The 25,565-nt window shown below is 39.9% G+C and overlaps 2 protein-coding genes across 4 annotated transcripts in view; one reads left to right on the top strand and one right to left on the bottom strand.

Moving 5' to 3' along the window:
• LOC104963688 (excitatory amino acid transporter 2-like) overlaps positions 1-12,520 on the top strand; it is a 30,250-nt gene extending 17,730 nt beyond the window's left edge. For both annotated transcript variants that reach the window (XM_010792308.1, XM_010792307.1), the window contains exons 2-11: positions 491-630; positions 2,307-2,459; positions 2,762-3,012; positions 3,335-3,482; positions 3,994-4,120; positions 4,316-4,549; positions 4,642-4,836; positions 5,650-5,784; positions 6,448-6,633; positions 8,530-12,520. In XM_010792308.1, the coding sequence (XP_010790610.1) occupies positions 501-630; positions 2,307-2,459; positions 2,762-3,012; positions 3,335-3,482; positions 3,994-4,120; positions 4,316-4,549; positions 4,642-4,836; positions 5,650-5,784; positions 6,448-6,633; positions 8,530-8,533 (1,563 nt within the window). In that variant the 5' untranslated portion in view covers positions 491-500 and the 3' untranslated portion in view covers positions 8,534-12,520. The remainder of the gene's footprint in view (positions 1-490; positions 631-2,306; positions 2,460-2,761; positions 3,013-3,334; positions 3,483-3,993; positions 4,121-4,315; positions 4,550-4,641; positions 4,837-5,649; positions 5,785-6,447; positions 6,634-8,529) is intronic.
• A 3,168-nt stretch (positions 12,521-15,688) lies between these two features.
• On the bottom strand, positions 15,689-25,150 carry cd44b (CD44 molecule (IN blood group) b). Of its 2 annotated transcripts, none has more exons than XM_010792305.1 (8): positions 24,910-25,150; positions 19,149-19,314; positions 18,423-18,565; positions 18,248-18,289; positions 17,087-17,434; positions 16,376-16,456; positions 16,134-16,212; positions 15,689-15,947 (listed from the first exon to the last, which is right to left on the bottom strand). In XM_010792305.1, the coding sequence occupies exons 1-8, from the start codon at positions 24,974-24,976 to the stop codon at positions 15,737-15,739; spliced, it is 1,137 nt and encodes a 378-aa protein (XP_010790607.1). In that variant the 5' UTR covers positions 24,977-25,150; the 3' UTR covers positions 15,689-15,736. The 2 variants fall into 2 exon arrangements, with proteins under 2 accessions (XP_010790607.1, XP_010790608.1); XM_010792306.1 differs by having other exon boundaries at positions 17,108-17,434.
• Positions 25,151-25,565: the final 415 nt, after the last annotated feature.

Here is a 25,565-nt window from a genome sequence, read left to right as displayed (position 1 = left end):
GGGGGGGGGGGGGCGTAACTTCCAACAGGAGTCATTTGGGGGGGCTCCTGGGAAAAAAGGTTGGGAACCACTGACTTAGACATTAAGAAACTGAAATTGTCTTACTACTTTTGACATTTTATAGACCAACCTATTAACAGATACATTTTAAATAAAATAGCAGATTCATTGCTACATATTTAGTTGCAGCCCTAGTAGAGTCTGTAAAGGAAAAGGTTAATTAGCACAGTATTCAAAAAATAATCTTGCAGGAGACCAATGATAATTGACACCAGAGGTTTATTGGATCTTACGAGGAGAAGAGAGATGCAATCATGTTGACCTGTGACCTAAGGTATACAGAAATGAAATGCCTTGTTCTTTGTCAGAGTGAAAGGGCACCATTATACTGATTAATAATACGGTTAAGCTTATTGTGTATTATAGGAAGGAGTTTATCTTCATGCATTATGCAACTAACAATTTCTCTTTTTCTTTCTCTCTTTCACAGTACCAACAGTATGCCTAAACAAGTCGAGGTGAGGATGCACGAGAGTCACCTGGAGCCCATTGAGGCCAGGCCTCAGTCCAAATGTGCCAAAATCTGCTCCAGTATGTGCACGAACCTTCTGCTCACACTCACCATCCTCGGTAAGTTATCCTGTTGTTGGCTTATTATTGTTCCGTTCGTTCTTTTTTAAGAACCAAAAAAAACAGGGCATGCTAAAGACGGAGATCGACCACCGCTGAGCTCAATGTTCTGTGAGTTGAGGAGGAGATGCCATCTGTGCTTGTTCAGTGTAGCAGGCAGTGAGATGACTGGGTGTCCTGACCTTCCCCAGCTCTGTGCCACCTGTTGCTATCAAACGCTTTCTGTGACACTAGACATCCAAACTGCCTCCGGTGGTGCATGAAAAAATATTGTGATTATAGTAATAGCTCACTGCGCCACATGGGGAGATTTAATGAAAAGAGGAAAGGGCACAAAAGAAGGGATACATTTTCTGGTAATATGCCCTGAATCAGATGTGTGTTTAACCCACACTTATCATTTAAACTGTGTCCTAATTGTATCATTATTTTATTTCCTTTAAGAAACATCGGCCATGAACCTCTTAAACTGTATACAAATAAATGTGAATATTTAATTTAGGGATTTGAGTCCCTGTCTGTCTGGGTCCCACTGAAATGGTTGTGTGTTTGTGTGAGTATCTGTAATGTGTACATCTCACCCCACTTGGCAGGACTCTCACGAAGCAAGGGAGCCAGCATGATCATTGATCATCTGTCACTTGGCAGAAAAGAGTCTGAATGGGAACTTGCAAAATGGCCAAAGAGAAGGCACAGGATATCAAGTGCCTTCCAAAGTCATTGGGTGTGCAGAATCCCCAGGATGCTACTAGACTGGACCACAGAAGACAGCTTATTATATGAAAAAAACAAGCTGGAAGGCTTCTTCATTCCAGTGTGTGTTGTTAAACAATGCCTCAGCCTGTGTGACCTTTGGCAGTGATGTGGTGGCAGAGGAAGTGCAGCCATTGGGGGGATAGCCGGAGTTTTGTGTGGTCTGAGATGGACAGACGCAGAGGCCAACTGCAACAGCAACGCCAACTCCAACACCCTCCACTGCCCAGCCCAGTGGACTGGGAAGTGGGGGGTGTTGGAGCACATAGTGGTCATCTTTAGTGTTGGGGGACAGAACCACTGGGTGGCAGGAAAAGAACCCTTGGTTGGAAGTGGCATAATTCAAGGGTCAACAGCGGCTTTTAAAAAAGGGGGCTGGTCTTTCAAAAGACACTGTCTTCTTCTTCTCTTGTCCCCCCTTTTTGTTAAATCCTTGTATAAGTCTGTTAACCTAACACAAAGTGAAAAGAATCCTCAAAAACATTTTGGGTTTGTACAGATTACAGATGCTCTACCAGGGAATCTGACATGCTTGCCTCCTCCCTGCTGCTTCAAAGAGATCTGATCTTAATCCTCTGTGAGCTTTACTTTCTCTCAGCAGGTTTCCATTTTATCTCCCCAACCCACTGTCCTCTTTAAGCATGAAACAGACAGCCCATTGTACAGCTCCTAACATCTGAATTGGCAGTATAGGAGAGAATTATTAAGAGTTTTTAAAGGAGAAAATTAAAGCCTATTAACTATTTCATTGATTATATCTAAGGTGTAGCTTTTGAACATAATACACCGATATGAAATGGATTCCTTTTTTATATCAATCTGTAATATGTGATTTTCCACTGGGTTTCATTCCTGATTCTTTTCTAGTTTGCTGTTATACACGCTTGCAGTTTCATTCACAAACACTCTTTCTTGCACTTCAGGTGTGATCCTCGGAGCTGTATTTGGGTGTTTGCTCCGTGTGGCCTCCCCGATCCACCCAGACATCGTCATGGTGATCGCTTTTCCTGGAGACATCCTGATGAGGATGCTGAAGATGTTGATCCTGCCACTCATCATCTCCAGTTTAATCACAGGTGGAGTATAAATAATGACTTCTGAAAAAATATAGATATTGGATCATTTCAACATTATTAACTGTTGGTGATATGATTGAGCAGCTCATGTGCAGTTGAGTTTGAATACAACAGCTAAAAATAAAGTACTGAAATAAAAAATGACAATATTGCATGTAATACAATATGTTTTGCATAATGCACATGATCAAATATCATTATGCCAACCCCTACAGTAATTGACTTTGCCCAAAGTATTAAGTCAACATTTCTATTCAACACGTGCAGATAACTAAACACCATCTTGTTTGCTTTGGCTACAGGTCTGGCCGGTTTGGATGCCAAATCCAGCGGTCGCCTGGGCACCAGGGCAATGGTCTACTACATGACCACCACGGTTATTGCTGCCATCCTGGGAGTCATCCTTGTATTGGTTATCCACCCTGGCAACCCCAAACTGAAGGAAAATCTGGGCCAGGGCGAGAAGAACGACGATGTGTCCAGCTTGGATGCCTTCTTTGATTTGATCAGGAACCTGTTCCCAGAAAATCTGGTGCAGGCTTGTTTCCAACAGGTAATGGAGGGTGACAATAACAAGATGATGCACAAAACTTATATTTAGTTTGACTGTCAGATGCTAAATACTTAGAAAGTCTGTCTGTGATATCTGGATGTCACTGCGAATCTTGGATGAGTGCAGTCACTTATTATGGAATATATATATATATAATATGTATTTGTTGCATATCAAGAGAGTCTCAGAAGCTTGATCGTCAGGAAATAGGTGGGCTTGTACAGAAAGTTGAGTGGACTTGAGTCACAGGGAACATCATATCTGAATTAGGTGTTGTTGGTTATCTAACTAATCCCTTTTATTTTGTCATCCTTTACCTCAGATCCAGACCACGACAAAAAAGACAGAGGTGCCTTTCGTTGAGGATGTCAATGCAACCGTCATGGAAGGCCTGGTTGCTAACATTACCAGGGAGCCTTTGATTATCGTCTCAAAGACCCTTCAGTTCAAAAGTGGCATGAATGTTCTGGGTATGTAACACACCAACATGATGTTTCGTACATACAATGTTTTGCATGTTCACCATTCTAATAATAGCATTTCAGCATGATATCATTTGCTAATAAGCACAAAACAATGTGCATCAGGTGATGCTGATCTGCATATGTTTAGTTTTGTTGTTATTCTGCAAATATATTAAAAAAAGTCAGCAGATCCCCAAAGTCATAAGGATTCATTTTCTGGGCCCAATTAATATCCCTTCAAGAATTCATGGTAATTCATCTAATGGTTATTTAGATATTCTGTCTGGGCCAAAGTGGTGGACCAACCAACACACATTGCTGTTCCTAGGGCCAAGCTATTCGCATGGCAACAAGTAAAAGCAATATAAACAGTATTGAAAACATGTGGACAAACCTAATGTTTTTAGCTGTGAATGTTAAAAATTCTTCTCCTAATGATAAACTCTTCATGTAGTAGTCAACGCACCTGTCCACGCGGACATTCAACGTTTGATACATTTATTATTTTCTGTCACAGGTCTGATTGGTTTCTTTATTGCATTTGGCATCTGCATGGGCAAGATGGGAGAGAGGGCCAGGCTCATGCTTGAATTCTTCAACATCCTCAATGAGATTGTGATGAAACTTGTCATCTGTATCATGTGGTTAGTATCACTTAAGAATCTCATTGAAACTCATTTGAAAACTCAACTATAATGAGTCAGAAATAACTGAAAAGTAATTTCTCAAGACATTACAGCATTTTTAAAGATTAAAGCTATTGAAAGACATAATTTGTGTCCTGCCAAAGTTGTCATTCTGAATTACTAGTAACAACTAAAGTTCCATCGTCTCTCTAGGTACTCTCCCTTCGGTATTGCCTGTCTCATCTGTGGTAAGATCATCTCCATCAAGGACCTTGAGGTGGTGGGCAGACAGCTGGGCATGTACATGGTCACTGTGATCATTGGCCTCATCATCCACGGAGCTATCTTCCTGCCTGCAATCTACTTTGCTATTGTCAGGAAAAACCCCTATACCTTCTTCCTGGGCATCTTCCAGGCCTGGATCACCGCCCTGGGGACAGCCTCTAGGTCAGCATCAAAATGAATAGCTAGTTGTTTTTGTTGATATGTATTCAGTTGAAACACAGTATAACCAACCTTCTTCTGCTTTTGACCTCCAGTGCTGGTACACTGCCTGTCACCTTCCGCTGTCTGGAGGAGAACTTAGGTATTGACAAAAGAGTCACTCGCTTTGTGCTCCCAGTCGGTGCCACCATCAACATGGACGGAACTGCTCTGTATGAGGCAGTGGCAGCCATCTTCATCGCCCAAATGAACGGCATCTACCTTGACCCTGGTCAGATTATCACTGTCAGGTCAGGAGACACTTCAAACACGTCATATTTTATAGGTTATTTTTTGCACTGTTAAAAGCCAATGAATACAATCTCAATAAACAAGTTATATAATGATTTAACCTTCTATTATATTTCAACAATCCTGCTATTAAAATAGAAAAACTGTGGATCAAAAAAAGCTATGCTTGGTCATAACAGTAAGATTTGCAATTCCCACAGTTTTAAGAGGGTTTAAATGGAGCCCTGAGGATGCTGTTTAGCAAACACAGTTAGCTCTTAATAAATGAGGAAAAACCCAGCAGCAGAATAGGGAGGTTTAACAGCGAACAAAAAATCCTCTGTTACTCAAAGCAACAACTTCAAAGATTTGATTTACAAAGGAGCAAATAAACCGTAATGAGGAAATGAAAACATCTTTTCTTGCCATGTCTCAAGCTAAGCAGAATGAATGACATCAACCTAGTATCTTTAACTATCTTCCCCAAATGCTCTTCTGTTAATAGAGTGAGTCAAGGATGCATGACCTTCACCTTGACATTCATATGGCATATCAATCTATGAAACCCTCAAATTGAACATCCCATCTGTTACATTTAAACCTCTCTTCATGTGTGATGGAGCAGCCTCTCTGGTTCTCTTCAGCGGCTCCTCTTTATATAAGTACCATAGAGAATACGTATCTTCATCTGTAGCTGTGTGGAGTGGACCATATCATGTTCATTGGCATCTGAGGAGTAGCATCAGGGCGTAGGGTCGGTTGTGGAGGATATGCTTAGGTGAAGTGGGCTGTGAAAATGTGATTGATTGTTGCTTTGCTGTGTCTTCATTCAGTCTGACTGCCACCCTGGCCAGTGTTGGAGCGGCCAGTATTCCCAGTGCTGGCCTGGTGACTATGCTCCTGATCCTGACTGCTGTAGGCCTGCCAACCGAAGACATCAGTCTGCTGGTTGCTGTTGACTGGCTGCTGTGAGTTATAAAATACACATGCTTATTGTGGGAGAAACTTCTGTGTAACAATGCAGTGGGAGTCACCGACTCAGGAAGGAGACACGGGGAGAGCTGGAGCTTTGATGTCAAACTCTAATGGTTTATTTAGGAGCTTCGGCCGGAGAATTCACAAAACAAATCTGGAGTCAGAGGTTCTGACTGCACGGTAGAGTGGCCGCGTCAATTCTGAAGAGCCTCTCTCTCGCTATACCTTTTAACTGGTTCACAGAGAGTAATCAACATATTTGAGAAGATAGACTAAACAGCTGGGAACACTGAATTACTTGCGTCTTAGACACTTATGGCCTCGAAGATTTCACACCTTGGAGTCAAAAAGCACCAAGAAGGAAGTGTTCCAGCGTACCCACAACAATAAACCATTTGTGACCGAGAGTTGCCCGGTCATTGTTGGTAACAACAACATATGGCTGAAGCAACCCCTTTCCTTAAGGGAGATAACAGACGTCACGGTTGGTCATAAACGACAAAGGGCAAATGGTGGATATCTAGGAGAATCCTTCCCTAACACTTATGTTGTAGTTACGTATTGATATTCTTTTAGTTTACTTTTCTATGTACAGAACTCCCTTTTATGATAAGGTGTAGAAAACCATCTTTTTAAACTGTGTTTTCTCTCTTCAGGGATCGATTCAGGACCTCAGTCAACGTGGTGGGTGACTCCTACGGTGCAGGCATCGTGTACCACCTGTCCAAGCTTGAGCTTGAGGAACTGGATGCACAAACGGCCAAATCCGACGACATCGAAATGACGAAGACCCAGTCTTACTACGATGACATGAAGAACCACCACGAAAACAATTCCAACCAGTGCGTCAAAACCGCTCCCGCTACAGCTACAACTAGCACAACCGCTACTGCCACTGCTAACAATACTGTAGAAGTAGTAGTAGATGAATGCAAGGTACAATTAATGCTTACGGACATAGAGACTTGTATATAACCCTCACCGTTGTCGCACGCTCACCCTGCATGTTTTCAGCACTCTTGTTTGTTTTACTCATTGCATCTCTGTACATATTAATGGGAATACACTCACAATGCATTTTATTTTAAGAATGAAATCAAGCTCAAGAACAACAAATGTATGTGCACGTATGTATTACATTCTACTGGAAAAGCAGCTTTTGTGTTGAATGAACATCTAAAACATGTACAGCCAAAAGGTTTAAACGTACTAAAACATTATTATGTGCATACCTACAGATCTATAGTTAGATTCATCGGATGACTGTAACCTGTTGGGTATTGGCTCTAATTGAATGGGCAGAGCCAGATAATCCTCCTCATGACCCTGAGGAATTATTTAGCAGCCCTCCCATCTATCAAACATTCACACCATATCCTTTTCTTAAACATAACGTCTTGATAGAAGGTTTTCATTCAATGTTTTCTCTTCTCCTCCCATTTGATTCAGTCTAATGAACGCAGTCCATACTGCCTTATCTAAAAATCTTTAAAATGTAGTTGATTTTAATTTTATTAAGAGGTTTATTCCTAAACGTTTACCCTCTCCTGTATAATTTCAAACACGATGGAAAGTGTGAGTTATAATTAGCAGCTCATATATTTCCTACACATCTACCACGCTGTCAGTGAGTCATTCCCAGTCAGGTTTTTTTTATAATTTCCACACCAGCTATTTTTGCCCATTGTGAGAACTGTGTTGTGAAATGGAAAGCTGTGAAGTAGCTCCCGTAATGTAAAACATAATGCACTTTGAATACGGTCTTTAATGTATTCCAGGCTTTTAGAATAATACATGGGAGTTCAGAGTGCTGGTTCCCTGACACTCACACCCTGGCAGAAAAGGTCTACTGATGAGCCTATTCATTTATTAAAGGATGTAAGGTGTTGCCTAGCAACGCTGGCAACCTGGCACACAATTAGTCTGGCCATCAAAAAAATAATCATATTCTCCTTTCCGAGTCTATATGACATTTAACACAAAGGCTTGCTATTTCCAGTATTCACAATGACTATTTTCTGTTTGTTGGTCTGTTTTGCCTGTACATAGCATGGCTACTTTCTAACCCTTTCCAAAGACAGTAGAGAGCTTGATGGCTAACAACCTAACAATGCATTCATACTGCAGTGTTTGCACCTTGTTTTCAATGTATTCTGTTTATTTTTGCCTTTATCCATTGTATTATTATTTTGTGTTACTGCCTTCTGGCATTTTGTTCATCATTTATGTGTGGTGTGTTACCAGTTCAGTTAAAGAAACCTCTGTCTTAAGACTACCATAAGCATGATCATCAGAGCTCCTACTGAGTTCTAATAATGTTTTTTTATTAATGTTTGTATGTTGCAAAATTGCTATGATTCCTAAGAGGCAATAGAGTACCATTGCTACAGCAGCCAAAAAAACAGAAAAATAATGTGATAAATGGTATCATGGTTTTACCCTTATAAAGTTATTACAGTCGTGTGTTATTTAATTACCTTTACTTAAAACCAGGATTAAGTAGAATTGATTGATAAAGATTTGTTTTTTTTAGGACAGCAAGTAATAAATCATAGTTAACCATGCTATATAAGCCCTGTAAACCTGATTGACCAATCACATTGCTTGGCTGAAACTAAGAGGAGACACAGAATTAACAATGCAATGTTATTTCTGATCCGACGTTTAATTAGAAATGAATTGTGTTTTTGAAGTGCCTTGGATCAAGTGTTTTAGTTTTCCCTGCTAACTGCTTACAGGTAACCTCAGCCACTAACGGCTCTGCTGCGGAGTGCACGCTTGTTGAGGAGGGACCATGGAAACATGAATAATGGCAGCACAGAGATCCCCTGCTCCTGGGCTCCACAAGCTTTCCCATCTGGTGATAAAAAAGAGTGAATGAAAAAAAAGTCACACGAACAGAACTACTAATTGTTTTCTATGTAGATTAGTTTTCTTTTTTATTAGTCCCTTTGAAAGTTTTTGTAACTGTCTATCTGACTGATATATAATACTAATTCACTTAACCGTGAAATAATAACAGAGGTATACTTAGAGCACAATTATGTCCGTTTAGCATATACTTGCACAACATACTTCAAGGCTGGGGGAGGGAAGGAAGAGAAAAAAAAACGTAAGATAGGCTTCCCATAGCAATACATCTCATTTCTACATTTGTGGGAGGAGTTAGGAGGAGAGAGGAAGTGGCTGTGTAGCATGGGAAGTCCTGAGATTAGCTTTCAAGTTTCATTCAGGCGATTTATTATTCAAATGACAGAAGATAAGTTGGAGTGAGAGCATTGTTAATGACAACCAGCGTGACGTTTGTACACCAATCTTGACTCTCGTACTGTCAGAGATTTTAAAGTGCATCTGACTGAATAAGCCCAATATTAGCCTCTATGTCTGAGGTCCAGCACAACACTGTAAGGGTAGGGGGCCACACTGGGCCTCGTAATCTACAAGCACAGTCTCAGTCATATTCTAAAGCACAAATTATACCACGAACGCCATGTTTTATCCCCCAGTTGTTTTACTCTAAAGGAAAGGGACTTTTATTTCTTTATGTCACCTGTTGAGTGAGATGTAAAACGTGTGTGTGTGTTTGTGAGTAATAGAGAGAGAAGGAGATAAAGAGAGCAGGGGTTAAGAACATGACCAATTCAATTATAGGGACCAAACAGGCAGAAAATCAATCAACTCATTGAGGCCTTTGAACTGCCTCCATGACGTCACTCACAACACATTTTTCCAGAATCATTTTAAAACTGACTGGCACTGAAGATGATATTACCACATTTTCTGACAGACCCTCAAAGCTAATGAAATCACTGCCAAAAGATATCTGTGATGACAATGAAATTAAAAGAAGATTAGCACCAAAATGACTATTGTCAAGACAAACAATAAAAAAGAATTGACAAATCTGAATAATTAGAAGCATAAAAAAGAGATTATATATAGAGCACAAATGAAGACAATGAGGATCATGTTCAGTCAGTGGCATAATCAAAGTCAGGCACATTACCCTTTCATGTCGATACTGATCATATTCCAAGTTAAATGTCAGCTGTTGAAAACATAATAAGGGACTGCAGATACTCAGGCTTATTAAATCTTTTACACAGAAATAAAATATTTAAATCCTCAAATGTTTACCTGCTCACTAATGAGCCTCGTTAAAATGGCCTTCTTAAAGCACAAGTTTATAAAGCACTGACTCTGAAAAGGTTGACAGTTTACTGCATTGTTGAAAAAGTGTAATTTTATAATATGATAATATACTGGGAAGGGAGTTTCCAAGCACACACAGGAAGCGCATATACATATTTCAAACACATTCCAGTGGTTTATCGATCCTCAACATGAGTACTCTCAGAAAGCACAGACACAGATATTACTGACAGAGTACATAAAGTGAGCCACCAATTTTTTTTTTAAGAAACAGAGGAAGAAGCATTCAGCTGTCAGATGGAATCTTGGCTGCACAAACAAAGATGGATCAGTGATCTTGCTCTTCCAGCTTCTTGTTTAGCCAGACATAAAAAGTAAACAACCATATATTCAACCACCAGAGCTCAAGACTGTTTCTACAACCCTAGATGCTGCAGCTGTGCGTCCATATGGGTGCAAAGATGTTTTCAGGAAACTCAGAACAGAACAATAGACACTTCACATGCGTTATTCCACAATTATCAGGTAGTGACAAAACCTCTCATAGAACCAAATAGCTGAAAAAACACAGAAACAAAGCTGGACTACTGGCTGTTATTTTGTATTTTTTTAAGCTTATGTGCATAAGAGGTGAGACTTCTGTGATATGGGTGGATTTGATTTCTTTATCAGTATTGTGTCCTTCTCTCCTGTCTTGTTTCCTTTTATTTGTGCTTAATGACAACCTTGCCTTGAAGATGTTCACTTCAAACAAATGCCAACGTCAAATGCCAATTAAAGTAACAGTAGGGAACTTAACAAAAACAATTAGCGCAGCACTCTGTCTTTTAGTTCCCTGAAACACTTTTTTTTTTAAGCTCGGCTAACAGAAGCTTTGATACAACAAAGATTGCGCTTGGCGTTCAGCCGTAAACACTGCACAGACTGACGCACACCATACACACAAAAACAAGCATGCACACACACACATTCACTTTTATTTTCTTCAAATGTACACAAGAAAACACTCTTAAACCTCGAAGTCACTACATTTGTAATCGGTGAGCTGCAGAGCACAGCACTGACACCTCAACAGGCCCCTGAGCCTGAACTTTTGACCTTGTGATGTTCAGGAAAAGAAAAAAAGAATCTCTCCAGTGAGGAGACAATGTATAGTGCCATCGATGGGGATTGAGTGTTGAACCACTATTATGTTCAAACACACGGCTTTAAAAGCATGAATTAAATAAAAATGATGATTATTTTTTTGCACCACTATCTTAAAAGCATGATATTTGAAGTGCCTCGTTGCACTTTGTGTATATATTGTAGGTAACAGATGTTTTTTTCTTTCTTTTGATTTATTTTAGGGGGCGTTGAAATGGTAAATAGGAATATAGTTTCATTGCTGTGACATTTTTTATGTAATCCTCTAGAAAGAAATATATAATCTATGTCCTGAGTAAAATTAGATTAGACAAATGTATAGAGAGGAAATCGTGTAATAAATTGCTTGTTTTTTTATTCTCTAATAGCTGTTTACTAGTTGTTTTACTTACCTGTCACACACCAATTTATAAATATCTTTTTTTTCATCTAATGTAAGCGTTTTGAATGTTTGTTCCATGGAGATATAAGCAGTGTGCATTCATTTTCATTGTACATAAATAAATATATAATTGTTCTGTTCAGTGGCGATGCAGAATTTATCTGAAATTACAGTGATCATGACGCAAACACTGATTGCATGACAAAGCGAAAGAAAGAGAGCGAGAAAGAAAGAAAGATAGAAAGAAAGAAAGATAGCGAGGGGATGTTTTTGGTTTGAAAAAAAGGGGGCCAACATGAAATATATTTTGGTGGGAATTACTGTGATTAAGGTTTCTAAAAAGAGAGACAAATACAAAGGAAAAGGTCAAATGTGCCCTGCATGTAGGATAGAGTGAGGAATCAAATATAGCCTAGTGGTTAGATGCATTCAGAGGCCTGTTAGAGAGCAACACTCCTCAGGTCACTCATCTGAAACATTTTTCTCTTTTCAATGAAAGAAACTTGCTTTAGTCTCAGGCACCTTTGTTTACCAGGTGCATGACATGGATATATAGATCTTTTAGATTCTGTTACTCTGTCTACATGCCACAACTTCACACATTCGACCTCTGGCGTGCCATCAACATCATAGATGTTTTTTTAGAAATCGCATTCGGTAAACTGCCTTTACTCCACTTGCCTTTTCTTTGCTTTCTACACAGAAACGTTATCACCTGGAACTTGCCGAGCTAAATGGCACTGATAAAATGGAAAATTATTGACAGTATTTTAAACAAAAAGCCAGTTTATCTTTGAGCTTGTCCTTTTCTACTGCAATGTGTCTTTTTTGAAGAAACTCCCAAACAGAGCTGATGTCTCACTGTCTCACTCCTGCCTACAACGTGCTTTCCTGATCTTACTTTTCTAGGCCTTCCCTCTTTGTAAAGCTGTTGTAATATTGATGTAAAGGCAGAGAGCGTATGTGTGGGGGAGAAACAATATTGAGAAAAAAATGGACAAAAAAAAAATACAGAATTCTTTACTTGGTCTATGGTATACATAAAAAAATCTGTTTCTACATATCAATAAGTGTTGTACCTTTGGTGTACATATACAAATATAACTAATAAATGTTGATTCATAACTAAATGGCTTTTTCACTGAGTGATTTTTTACATCTTCTCACATGATTCAAGAAATACATGTTATATAGCTGTTAGTGTAATTATAACTCCCAAACTGATCAATAGCATTAATAGATGCAAAATATAATTCAGGAAAATATCATCTATAATCATTTTGATTACTGAGGTAGGGGATGATGAATAGATGAAAATGGACAATGAACTGCTCATTGGCTATTTTTAAGCATATCCAGTCACCCTTGTCCTTTATGCTCCATCCCCAGAGCCACCAAAGACACAAGTAATTATCAACACTTTCAGAGATGCTAACAAAAATATCTGAACATTGATTATGCTCTCTCAGACCACAATGTATGAACTGCACACAAAATAGCCGGATCAATGACGTGTCCAACACTTTTGGGAGGTGTTAGGAAAACATAACATATGACATAGAATAATATTAACTCTAAAAATAGAAATGTGCGAGTGGCGGTTCAGTTGAATGGAAGCAAGAGTTAGTATGACGCCGTACCATTATTAGGAATACTACTTTTGATTTGATATCCAGTTTGGCATTAAACATTTCTGAAATAGTTTTTACAATGAGGATTCTGCCTATGTGTTTAGAACTTAAGACTTGAGAAATAATGCACTTGTCAAGCATTTATTTTTTATGCAAATGAAATACATCTAAAAACATAGTATCTATAGGATTGTAAGAGTAAAATAAGCATTTTATGAAAAGATTGGCACAATCGGGTTTGAAAAAAGGCTTATTTTTTTATATAGGGCGGATGTTGCCAAGGGGTTAAATGGAAGTCCACCAATAAGAGGGTCAGTGGTTCGATCCCCAGCTGTTGTCGACACACAAAACAGTAGACGACATGTCAAAGTTTCCCTTGGCAAGACACTGAGGCATGGCCAATAGTATTGAAGAGTAGATAAGTTACATTGGATAAAAGTGTCAGCTGAGTGTAATGTAGTTCTATACAGTCGTGTTTTCTGATTGTGAATATATACCCATTAGTATTGTATACATCCTTGAATCTTCACATAAACAAATAAACTAATGCAAAATCTGAAAATACACTGCAAAATGATCAGTAATTATCAGAATCAGAATAATGGATTCTATATGAATCCCTTGTGATTGCCTCACTGCATTTGAGCAGCTTGAGAGCAGTATTTAATGATTGAGCACATTGTTCTCTGAATGCATGCTAAATAAGTGGCAATTGTGCTCTCTTCAAAGTTGGTCAATGAAGACAGCTTGATGCAGTTTAACACTCTATGCCATGGGAAACTTTCAAAATGGCCGTCTTTATCTAAGTCTTTGTTTCCCACATGAACATGTTCTCGCATCACGACCCCGGTGCCATGGAAACTTCACTTCCTCCTATGTGGCAGCAATGTACACTCGCTTCCCACTGTCATGCCATTCACTCACTCCTTTTTGTCTTCACACATACAGAGCAATCAGTAATTGAACACACCACATTCCTGCATATTTCTCTATACACATTTATTTTTGTCCATGACTTTACAAATCTTTTCAGCGACATCTTTAGTTAATTTTTCTTAAAACCTGCCTAAACTAGTACATTTGCTACTTCTCTTCCAAACAAATCAAAAGAGCAAAAGCAGGAAAAATACAAGAACAAGTCAGAAAAAAAAAAAAAAAAAACGTTGTATGTAATGCAGCATTTTCATACTGAAACCGGTAATAATTAGCAGTCATACAAGCAATAATAGCGATATGACACAATGAATAATACATTTCACCAATAAGAAGGTCAGTAGAAAAACTGCAGCATTTTGTTTACATGTTTAATGTACAGAGACTGTCACACTGAGGCATGGGCAATCACGCAAGCTTCATTCATCTCTTTCCCCCGCCCCCACCCCCCCCCCTCTGGAGCACATAGACGATGCTGTCACAGCCCCTTTCTTATGAAGGAACCTTTACATTGCTTACGGCACATGGGCCCCCCATTATCATATGTGCCATGCAGTTTAGCATCTAAAGCTAGGCCGCTATCACGGTTCAGTTTTAACCCTGCATTCAAAAAATGATTCATGTATCCAGTTATTTATTTTGCTCTTTCTTTTTTTCCTCAATCAATGTACACACTGTGTATATAGTATGCATACAGTTTATCATATTCATTCTACTTATCCTCAGGATAACATTAGGGACTTAATTTCATCATATTTCCAACCCAAAATGAATCATTCCATATTAACTGACTTCCACCCGTTGTACTGTTTGGATGCTCGCTTACAATATGCACTCCACTTTGACTATTTCAAAAATCAATTTACAATTGATTACCTCTGAGGTATTGTTTTTCTATTTAAATAACTCTCAAAACATGACACAACCTTTATTTAAAAGGGATACAACGCCTCCTTTCTACCAAACAACAAAAAGCACTGGTGGCTATTGCTAAGGCAAAACATACACTTTATATACAAAGAACAAGAAAAAGGGAATAAAAGCTGCATAAATTAAGGTGGTGACATCACCATTTGTCTTGAAAATGGCAACAACAAAAAAACTTTAGTCCACAGGCACGGCTGAAATATACACAGGGTTACAATAATAAGTACATCAATCAAAGAAATAAAACATTGAGGATTGTTTTGCTCAAAATTATGTGTTTTCTATTTGCAGTATCTCAAACAAAAATAACCCACTCATTAACTATTTATTATTTCCCATTAAGGCTAAAAGGCCAGATAATTTAGGAATAACCAATTATACAAACAAAGAGAAGAGTCTGTCAACAATTAGTTTTCCATAAGACCCTCACCACCCCCTCCCTTTAAAACCCATCCCGTCATTAAACACAGAGACATGAGACACATTCACACACCCTGCATGATACCCCACAGTGAATGACCCTCCTAAACCGCCATTCAGTCCTCCTCACTAACCTGGCATACCAGACACACAAAATGCTGCACATGAAAGTCACACCCAGTGTACTTCCCTTGGACCATCTTTCTAAATATCAGACACCATTACTCAGTGTCCATCCAGTGCTGGCCACAAAAGCAGTTTTCACCCCCAGTGTTTGGAGCCCCACCCCACCCCCCCGTCCGATTCCACCCTCCCCATCCTCCCCTACTCTTCCCCGTCTGCTTCTACACTCTCTCACGCCAGCTGTTTATCTGGCGACTCCTCTAGCTTGATGACGGTGAACTCCTCCGTGTTGCCGTTCTCTGTGATCTTCTCCTTATTCATCAGGGTCACCATCTCCTGCTCTCTCTCCTGGGCGTGCGAGCTGGATGCTGATGCTGCAGCACCGTTGCCCTCGCCGCCATCTTTGGACGTGATCATCAGGGTCTTCTGTTTGCCACACCAACTGCAAGAGAATAATCAGACGTTCATTTTTTATTGATTTTTGTTTTGCCCTTCCCCAGTCTGCAGCGAAATATGTGAAAATTGACTATTGATTGCTCTGCACAGTAAAACACAGTATTGTTTATATCCAAAACAAGTTACATGACAGTATTAGTGTATGATAAAACAACAATTATCAAAGACATACCTCTTTCTTTTTACAACAGCTGCGCACACGAAAAGAATAGCAGCAACTGCAACAATCGCTACAAGGATAACCAGCCAGTCTGCAGGGAGCAATAACAAGCCTTGAGTCGAGTATTAAAGCTGAGTCAGTAACACATATATAGTGGATCAAAACAGGAGTCAACTTGTCCAAAAATGGTCTTATTTGATTGAAATCCCTATGGCCTTCAGAGTCTTAGAGGTATGGGAAATGTGGTTCCTCACTTGATGAATCTCCGCCCTGGTCAGAGCCAGTAGGATCCGGCACCCGTCCTTTGCCACTAGGATTTGGTTGTTCTGGTTGAGCTGAAAGTCAATACAACAAAGTTAAATATTTAAATAATTCCAGATACAGTAAACCCACGGCCGTTTTAAACACAGCAGCATCAACATAAAGAGTGCATTGAAAACGAAACACTGAATTCAACCTTCAAATTGATACCGAAGAGGATGTTTTTTAATTAAATTGCCTTTAATTGTGTATGCATGTTAATCTCTTTTTAAAGCTGCAGGCTTTGAGGCAAAACATACTGCAAGCTACATTATAAGTTGCTTTTCCTTAATGATTATTTACACATGATCGATGTTAAAGCAATTTTTTGTCTCAAGTTCTAAATCATTTGATCAGCAAATTGAACTATATATATATTGTAAGGCCCTCAACTCGTGGTGAATACAACTAAAAGGCAAAATCACTGCGGTCTCTTTTTAAATAAATCCATTCCACAACTCAATCTAACACAAGGGGGCGTCATGTGTTTTAAAGTTACTTCAGTCCTCCAAGAACTTGTTGCATACAGCATGCTGTAAGTACAGTTTTAATATTTAAAAGCTCAAGTATCTGCATTTTATATCATTTCATATTCAGATATATAAAGGGTAAACAAAAGGATATTTGTGTCAGTTATGGTTGATCTGTGCTTGTGCTTTTCTTACATTCTATTGTGGCATATTTACCATCATGCCCCTCTTCAGTGGTTGCTTGTGTATACTTAGACTCTCCAACAGGGGCCGTCTGAGTGTTCTTTCCCTCTTCAGGTAGCATCATACCAGATCCAAGGTCGAACTCCACAGTTGTTTCTTCCACGGCGGGGCCCTCAGTCGCAGTCTCTGTCTCTTCTAGACTAGTAGTGGAGTCTGACAGCGTTGTTTCAGACCCCTCAGTAAGAGCATCTTCCCCAGGGGCTGCTGTGGGGTCCCCACCCTCACTGACAGAAGCATCCTCAGGTTTTGCAGTCGTCTCTTCCGGGCCTTCTGTTGTTGACTCCTGAGGCTCTGGTGTGGCTAATTGGAGAATAGAGATGGTTATAAATGGTTACGGTCACAGGTTACTTTTGATATGTTTTGTGAGAGCATTAACCCCTTCCGACGTGCTCTGTGCAGTCTCACAATCTTAAGCACGGGTATCACAATAACAATATTACATCACAATATGTATACGGCTGAAGCAAATGAACTGAACAAGGTCTTGTCAGATCGTAGAGAAATGCATTACAGAAATGTCATGATGCAAGTGCTACATAAGTATTAAGTGCAAAATAAATCCTGCTTGATGCATTTTCAACATCATGATATTTAACTCTTCTATTTTTAGATTTGAAACATTAAAACTATTGTGTTTTAGTAATGTTACTTGACAGTGCTCCTTATTCTTGCGAAAGCAGGAGTGTGTGCCTCTCTTAGAAGGGGACTGTGTTAATGTAAAAGTTGTCAAATCTATGAAAATGTTTAACATATAACACACATTTTTTACCATGGATTCACAAATAATTTGTATTTAATTCCGAAATATCTCTTTAGGATGTTAAACAGCATTAAGCAGTATTCAAAGTCGCAATGAGACCAATCAAAGTGTTACTGCTGTTAATATATGATATAGGTTGTGCAGTTTAAAAAAAAAGAGGTAGTTTGTGGTACAGTGAGCGCTGATGTTGGTTTTATCTATAAAGGTGGGATAAACTGGTTACTAGACCAAGGTTCAGTTTAGTTCAGTTTTTCAGTTTACTGTAGATTTTACAAATCTTTAATATATATTGTAACAAAACAACACATGATGTAAACACAATAATGTGAGGCAAATCCTTACATCATACTAACCTTTTATTACAAATCTTTTTGTGCAGTTCTTCTCAGGCCCAACTAGCACATAGGGAAACAGGAAGTAGATGTTACCATAATGATCACGTAAATTGAAAGGACATTCTGTGTAATTTGTGTATCAGATTTAGACTGCAGTGATGCAGTGTAACTGATGTCCTCTGGATTAAGTCACCTGTTTCATCATAGCAGTAGGCATCATAAGAATCATCAGTGTTTACAGATGTATTAATAATGAGGCCAGTCGTATTGTTTGCACAGTTTTCATGGGAGTCCTGTCTGAGGATGGCAATACTGATATTGCTGGTCCAGCCATTCCTAAATAGACACAACAATATTATTATTAAAACTCATATTTTGACACATATTTGATTTGTAGCACAGTTTATGATATGTGTTGCAGAATGTAATTTTTAAAATCTAAAAAAAAATGTCTCAAACTAAAAACTGAAGTGAATCACACATCACACTGCTCAGAAATGTAGAGAAGTAGAGAAGATTTTGAAGAACAGTTTACAGTAACTGAAGTCTAGGGATGCCTACCACATGACAACAATTGGGTATCCGTATTGAAACACTGAAACATCTTCTTCCTCTTTTCTGGTTTTCCTGATAAAATGCAATATTGGACCCCCAAGTGTGTTTAAAGTTGAAGTCAAATTGTGGGATTTAATCATGAAGTCTGATTATTAATAACATTTTCCCTCTGACATTTAATACCAAAAGTTCCAGAAGTTAAAACGTTGAAATGGCTCATTCTTGAGAATTTGGGTTTCATAAATATTTCAACATAAATGTCCTGTATTTCCTTTTATATAATTGAATTCAAAAATATATATTTAATAATCTTTAAAATGATTTAATCAAAAAATACTTATTGAAGAAAGGCTTGTAGTTTCACCTGCATGTCTGCATGGAGTTATCAAAGGCCTGCTGGACTTGTTCTTGAGTGGCCAAGATGCTCTGCAGCTGCTCACACACCATTTTAGCCATGCCAAAGGTCAGAGCGTGACGGCTCTCCCCCTCAGCCAGAAATACCCGTGCAAAGCTGCAGCTGCGGGAATTCACTGTTGGGACAGAGAAAGAAAGAAAATACAGACTCAGTGTCTTATAGGATTCATCACTATGTACACATACTGTAGGGTGAGGGAGTGTCATTGCTTATGTTCTGTTAAACTTATAATGTTAAGACTAAAATGATGTATAGGCAGTAACAGAGAACCGCAGATCGACTTTGAATTTGGCTACAGCTATATTTGGATGACATTGGAAACTGTCCAGGTCAGTCTAATAACTGAATAACATGTTTATTTCATTTTGTTGTTAGGATTCCTCGCAAATAAATATAAAAAACGTTTTGAGGAAACGTTTCAGTCAGTTTCCATTGTGCTAACAAGTTTAGCCTTATTAAAATGCCGCCCAACATTGCCCTAACAGTGGTGCACGAAGTGTCTCACATGTGATGCTCAGCTCATTTGCTTAAGTTTGCTTGACAAAAGGAGGAACCTTAGGGAAATGATTTTCCCTCAATGAAATGAAAACAAAAATGTCTAACAAGGCCTAGCAGCTTGAACATGAACAGGAAGCATATGTATGTGCAAACATCTACTGTAGATCCCCTTCAAAAATCCATATGTCCATTAAAAAAAACAATGTTATGGTTGGAATTGGCAAGAAACTGTTTTCTGAGTTTAAACCCTGGGGGATTTTTTCCTGATATGAGCAGATGATCATTTGCATTGAGAATGAAAGAGAGCGACACCACCTGGGAAGAGTCTTGCGAAATGGGACACATTTTTAACTGTGACTTTGTCACTATGGTGAAATCTCGATGACCTCCTCTCTCGTAGAAGAAAAGCTACTGAAGGTCTGTCAAAAAACAAAACATAAATACTATTGCAGACACAAGCACCTGTTTGCTGCTTCTTTAAATGCACTGCCATGGTGACAGATGCACGGGAAGTGACAGATTTTTCATGCAAAGTCACACAACTAAATACCTTGTACAGGAAATACATTTTGCAGAACTTTCATACTTTTTTCATAAAGGAAAATAAAAATATATATCATCTGATAAACTGTTTTTTCTTTTTTTCTTGGAGGACGAATACAAACCACACATAAACAGTTTATAGAAATGGGTTAAAAGTAGATAACTTTTTTTCAACAGATTAGATTATGGTAAAAAAAAAAGTCCCCAGTATTTTTCCACTGGTTGTTATGAGTAAACAGAGCACTCGCAACAGCAGGAAGTCGAGCTTTATGCTGTGGCAGTTGAACAACTAGAGTTAGTGCCAACATTTTGTCAGGGAGTTTCAGTGTACACACACACACACACACACACACACACACACACACACACACACACACACACACACACACACACACACACACACACACACACGCACAGTATCCCCTGAAAGTGAAGGGGGTGAATAACAAGACGACGGTCCTGGCCTTGCAAACCTGCACATTGGGATCAAAGGCGGCTTACCGTCAGTGAGCTGAAAAGGGGACCGACATGAATCTGAGGCGCAATCATTAGTATGCAGAGGGAATGGCCATGGGTGTCTTTATAGAGTTGAGAAGCCATGCTATGCCAAGGCACTGTCTCTCCCAATGGCTCCATTGTCACCTAATAGAGTTGAAACCAAGGATACTGCATAGTCTCGGTGTACCAAACCTGGGAGAAAGGGAGCTTTAACACAGCGTCTTGCCAGAACCTCCAGCTGCACCACAAGTAATAGACAAGCCTGACTCTCTATTGCCTCACCTCCTCCCTTTTCTTTTCGCTTGTTTTCTCTCATTACCCTCTGTTTGTCTACGGCAGCAATAAAGTCCAAATGACCCCCCACATGCAGGTGTGCAAACACACAGATGCACTTGAACGTTGGCGGATAATTTCTCGACCTTTGTAGAGCCATGACACAGCATAGTCACATAGTATATCATAGTATGCGGAGTATGTACATGTTGAAAATAATAACACCCAATATCGGATTATTTATCCTACTGATCTTTTATCTGCATTTTTCTCTTTACTCAGAAACACCTTATTAAAAAATGTTCCCATAATGTGGTGCGGAATTCTGTGCTAGAACAGAGAGCGTGCTGTTTACGTCCCACTACTACCGTAACGTCCTTTTAGCCATAGTTCATCAGCTGGTTCAGAGAGAGCCCTTGTCGCCCGTCACTCCCACAATGCTCCAGTGTCCTGCATTATCACACCTGAGTGACGCTGCCCACTCAGCAGTTATGTCTTTCCCTCCGCTGGTCACAACAAAGGGCAGCTGGGCCAGTTGGACAGGTGAAACTTGAGATATGGGGGAAATATATTTGTGAACACACACACACACACACACACACACACACACACACACACACACACACACACACACACACACACACACACACACACACACACACACACACACACACACACTCACAATATTACCTGAAGGTGAAAAGGACTCTCCCTATCTGATTTTCTTTCTAATGTGCCATTTCCTCTCTCACCTACATCCCTTATAGAACCTTTCTGGAAGCATCTTTCTTTCAAAAAGAACAGGCATGTGCACTTGTTTATTTTCTCTATTTTATACATGTTACCATTCAAGCTCTCAGTTAAGGAATAAGAAGGTTTAAATTGATCCAAATAGGTGATATGTGATAAGAAATATGACCAAGAACATCCTTTTCAAACATGTGAGGATATAGGCGACGTAAAAACATTCCTGTCACAGCAGAAGTTAGTCATTGGCTGTTCTTTTAGCATTTTAATGTATTGGGTATATAGGTCGTTTAGGCACAGACTTTCTGGCTAAGAACTGGGAAGCATTTATGAAGCTATGACCATGTGTTATCATCTGTTTAGTCCATACACAGACATGTAGAAACAACACTTGGGAAATTGCCCAATTAGCTGTTTCGTTCTGCTTTCGATCATTATGCTTTGACTTGGAAGTCTTGATAAAATGGCCAGATTAGAGAGACTCAAGTTCTTGGACAATCATAAGAGGCCTGTCAATAGAAGGGCTGACGCTATATTGCACTTAAGGACCATCCACTCCTGAAATGATTTTATTGTTTCGTTTTTCTTTTGCCCTCAGGGCGTCTTATCCCCTTAGGAGGACTAAGAGATGTCAAAAATATTTCTCTATAGCAACAGGAGTCCTATTTATGGTAACCTATATAGCCTACACAGTGTCTTGTTTGCAGTACTGTGCAATAAGGGACCTCTTCCTCTTCTACCAACATTCCTTTTTTTGCTTAAACCTAAGTATAGATCCGATGTAATCTGCTGCTATGCCTGATGATACAGTGACTATGGAAATCAGTCATGCAAAAAGATGTGTGTATATTACAGAGCTCTTTCTGAGCAGTTTTCCCATGAACACAAAGACTTTAGGGCATATGATAAGGTGAAGAACACAGGGTTAGAGAGGCTATGAGCATGAAACTCACATAAATGTTTTAAAAAGTAATAAGGAGCTTTAACAGCACACAAAGAGATAGACAAAACATGAAATAAAAGCACCCCTGCACAACTTAAGACCAGTTCAATCAATGTCAAAGGCTAGGGGTAAAGAAAAGAACATTAAAAGAGCAGACAAGTTGTGCAGGATATTGGTGCCATTTGGGTGGTTGGTTTGTAGAGGAGGTGCGATGGTAGAGAAGGGAAACACGTGTCTAAGAGTCTCAGGTGGCAGGATATTGGTACTCACTAGCCCTCTTTGTCAGGGCCCAGTCCCAGCCAACAGGGCCCCTGACCACCCCTCACCTTGAAACATGACACTGGCGCATGCAGGAGGGGTCGTTACGCGCCAAGGAGGCAAATACGGCCATATTTGAAGGAAGTCCAGCGGTAAGGTTGGCCCGAGTGCATTTAAGTTGATGTATGTATGTGTGAGAGAGAGAGAGAGAGAGAGAGAGAGAGAGAGAGAGAGAGAGAGAGAAAGAGAGAGAGAGAAAGAGAATTAGAGAGAGAGAGAGAGAGAGAGAGAGAGAGAGAGAGAGAGAGAGAGAGAGAGAGAGAGATACTAGAGGAAGTAGGACTCCGATTTACGGTGATGGTAGTAAGAGGAAATCTGCAGTTGATCTCTTTATAGGAAACTCAAAAGATACAAGAACACTACGCTCGCAATAAGATAACGTTAATGAGAGCTTTGGACATTGGAAAGCTCTGCATATGTTGTCATTCTGAGCATGAATTCAAATTGGAAAGTTCATCACAGATAGTACAACTCTACAGTCTAATGGACAATTTAATTATGTAAGTGCAAAGTATTAACATTTAAATTATACTAAATTCAGTTTTATTACACTAAAGCAGGGTCATAGTTTCAAATGAATTCCAATGGATGAAATACATTTATTTAATAACTTTGGGTGGGGGGAGGGGCAGGATTAATTTGAATACCACTTAGGGCATTTTCACTCCGTTTACCAGTCAAAACTTATTTTGTTCTCAGGCAGAAGAATCCTATGTTGAATCCTACAAGTGTATGTGTGCTATTGGTGGGCAGACAGTCAGCATGGTCAAATCAGTCCCCTAAATCTTCTCTTGGTTAAACTAATAATAATCCTAACCCCAGCCCTAATCCATAGCTGGACAGGCCACAAGTCCAAGAGTGCTGCTCTTAATGATGTACTCTGGACAAAAAACATCCACAGGTTTAAGGTTCAAGTAACATCTTGACCAGGATGAGGATGAGATGAAATCACCACAGGACAGCTCTAGCCAGACACCAATTATTCTGGACACTCAGGCACAGTGATATACAAACAAATGCACACATAGAAAAGCTCACAACACATGTTGAAGCACAGGGAGGGGGGGGTTGCCCCATCTCCTACCTCTTCCCACATACAGCGCATACAAGCTGTTTAACCAGCCTCTTATTTGCCTTTAAATACTGGTCAAATGTATGGCAAGATGCCGATGGTTCTTTGGCACAGAGACAGAAGGAGTCTTTGTGAACAACCATACCAACACCTCCTGGGAACAAGCCAGACGAACCCAGACCTGTTTGATTCAGCACCAACTTCACCTCCAGAGAAATATCGCTCCGAGCAACAAATCCAATCAAACCTTACACAGAAAGCACATGTGAGACAGAGAGGAGAGGGGGAGATATTGAGGGGGGCTAGAGCGATTACTGAACATCCTTTGTGTCAGAGAATAAAGCATCAAGCGTGGCGGCACAGCTAAAAAGGGGAACAAAATACCTCTCTATTTCTGCTTCTACCTGTTTGTGAAAGCTACACTTATTATCCTAACGTATGATAAATAAGGTTCACTTCCCAGAGTGTAAATGTGTGTGAGACAGAGAGTGAGCAAGAGTCTCCTTTGTGTCTGTCACGAGACTGCCAGACGTAAGCCTGTCTGTGCTGGTGTAGCACGCGCTCTCTTGCCGGCATCCACTCATCCACTCTACAAGCAGCAGCAGTAGAGCAAAGCCTGTCTTTTGCTGTCTACTCATACTCAAGTACTCAACAGGCTCAAAAGGAGGAACACACATTACAATAAAGTCCCTTAATCATAAATCAGAGAAATGCCAGCGGGGAAAATGTAGGCAGAATAAGGTACAAAAATAAATAAATAAAAGAAAAAAATCCCCAAACAAAGAGCTCTCCGCTAGTCAAAGGCACAGTCATCTCACCTTGAAGTTGTTCGGACCTGGAGGAGGCCAGTAATCCGAAGGTGACCCCCAAGAGAAGCGTCCACATCCTGGGAAAAAGTGTCTGGCGATGGCTGGGTGAATAACTGGAAGTAAAGGTGTGTAACTGTTCTCCTGTGGTCCTGTCTTCCCTCTGCCAGAAGTGAATGGTGGTGTGTGTGTGTGTGTTTGTGTGTGTGTGTGTGTGTGTGTGTGTGAGAGTGTGTGTGTGTGTGTGTGAGAGAGAGAGAGAGAGAGAGAGAGAGAGGGAGAGAGAGAGAGAGAGAGAGAGGGAGAGAGAGAGAGAGAGAGAGAGAGAATGACTGAATGAAAGAGCAGTACACAAAAAAAGGAAAGAGAAGAAGACTGTCACTGTGGAGGGAGTTGCTGTGAGTGTCTGGTAGCTGCTGGAGCTGACTCAGACTTTGCCCCAACTTTTCTATTCTCTGCCCGAAAGAGACCAGTGGTACGCACACAGAAGGACACGAGTGGTTCATGTGAGCACACACCCATCTGCCTCTCCCTCACTCGCCCCACCTCCCCTCCCACCCCACCTCACACAGTTTCCTCTACTGCTCTTTCTCTCCCGCCTTCGCTTCTACATGTATTAATGGTAAAGAAGAAGGTGATCTCTCCCTCTGTCTGGCTGCTTATCCTCA

This window comes from Notothenia coriiceps, unplaced genomic scaffold, assembly GCF_000735185.1.
Source record: "Notothenia coriiceps isolate Sejong01 unplaced genomic scaffold, NC01 NC01_scaffold00036399, whole genome shotgun sequence".
Lineage (NCBI taxonomy): Eukaryota > Metazoa > Chordata > Actinopteri > Perciformes > Nototheniidae > Notothenia > Notothenia coriiceps.
Note: the sequence above shows the minus strand (reverse complement) of the source record. Positions and strands in the feature narration are given on the sequence as shown.

Bases quoted from the DNA above. Each gene is read 5' to 3' on its own strand.
- cd44b (XM_010792305.1), bottom strand. From the start codon at position 24,976: ATGTGGACGCTTCTCTTGGGGGTCACCTTCGGATTACTGGCCTCCTCC. The intron at 18,290-18,422 runs GTGACTTAATCC...CCTATGTGCTAG, and splicing joins CTACTGCTATGATGAAACAG to TTGGGCCTGAGAAGAACTGC. The intron at 16,213-16,375 runs GTGAGGAACCAC...TGCTCCCTGCAG, and splicing joins CCAGGGCGGAGATTCATCAA to ACTGGCTGGTTATCCTTGTA.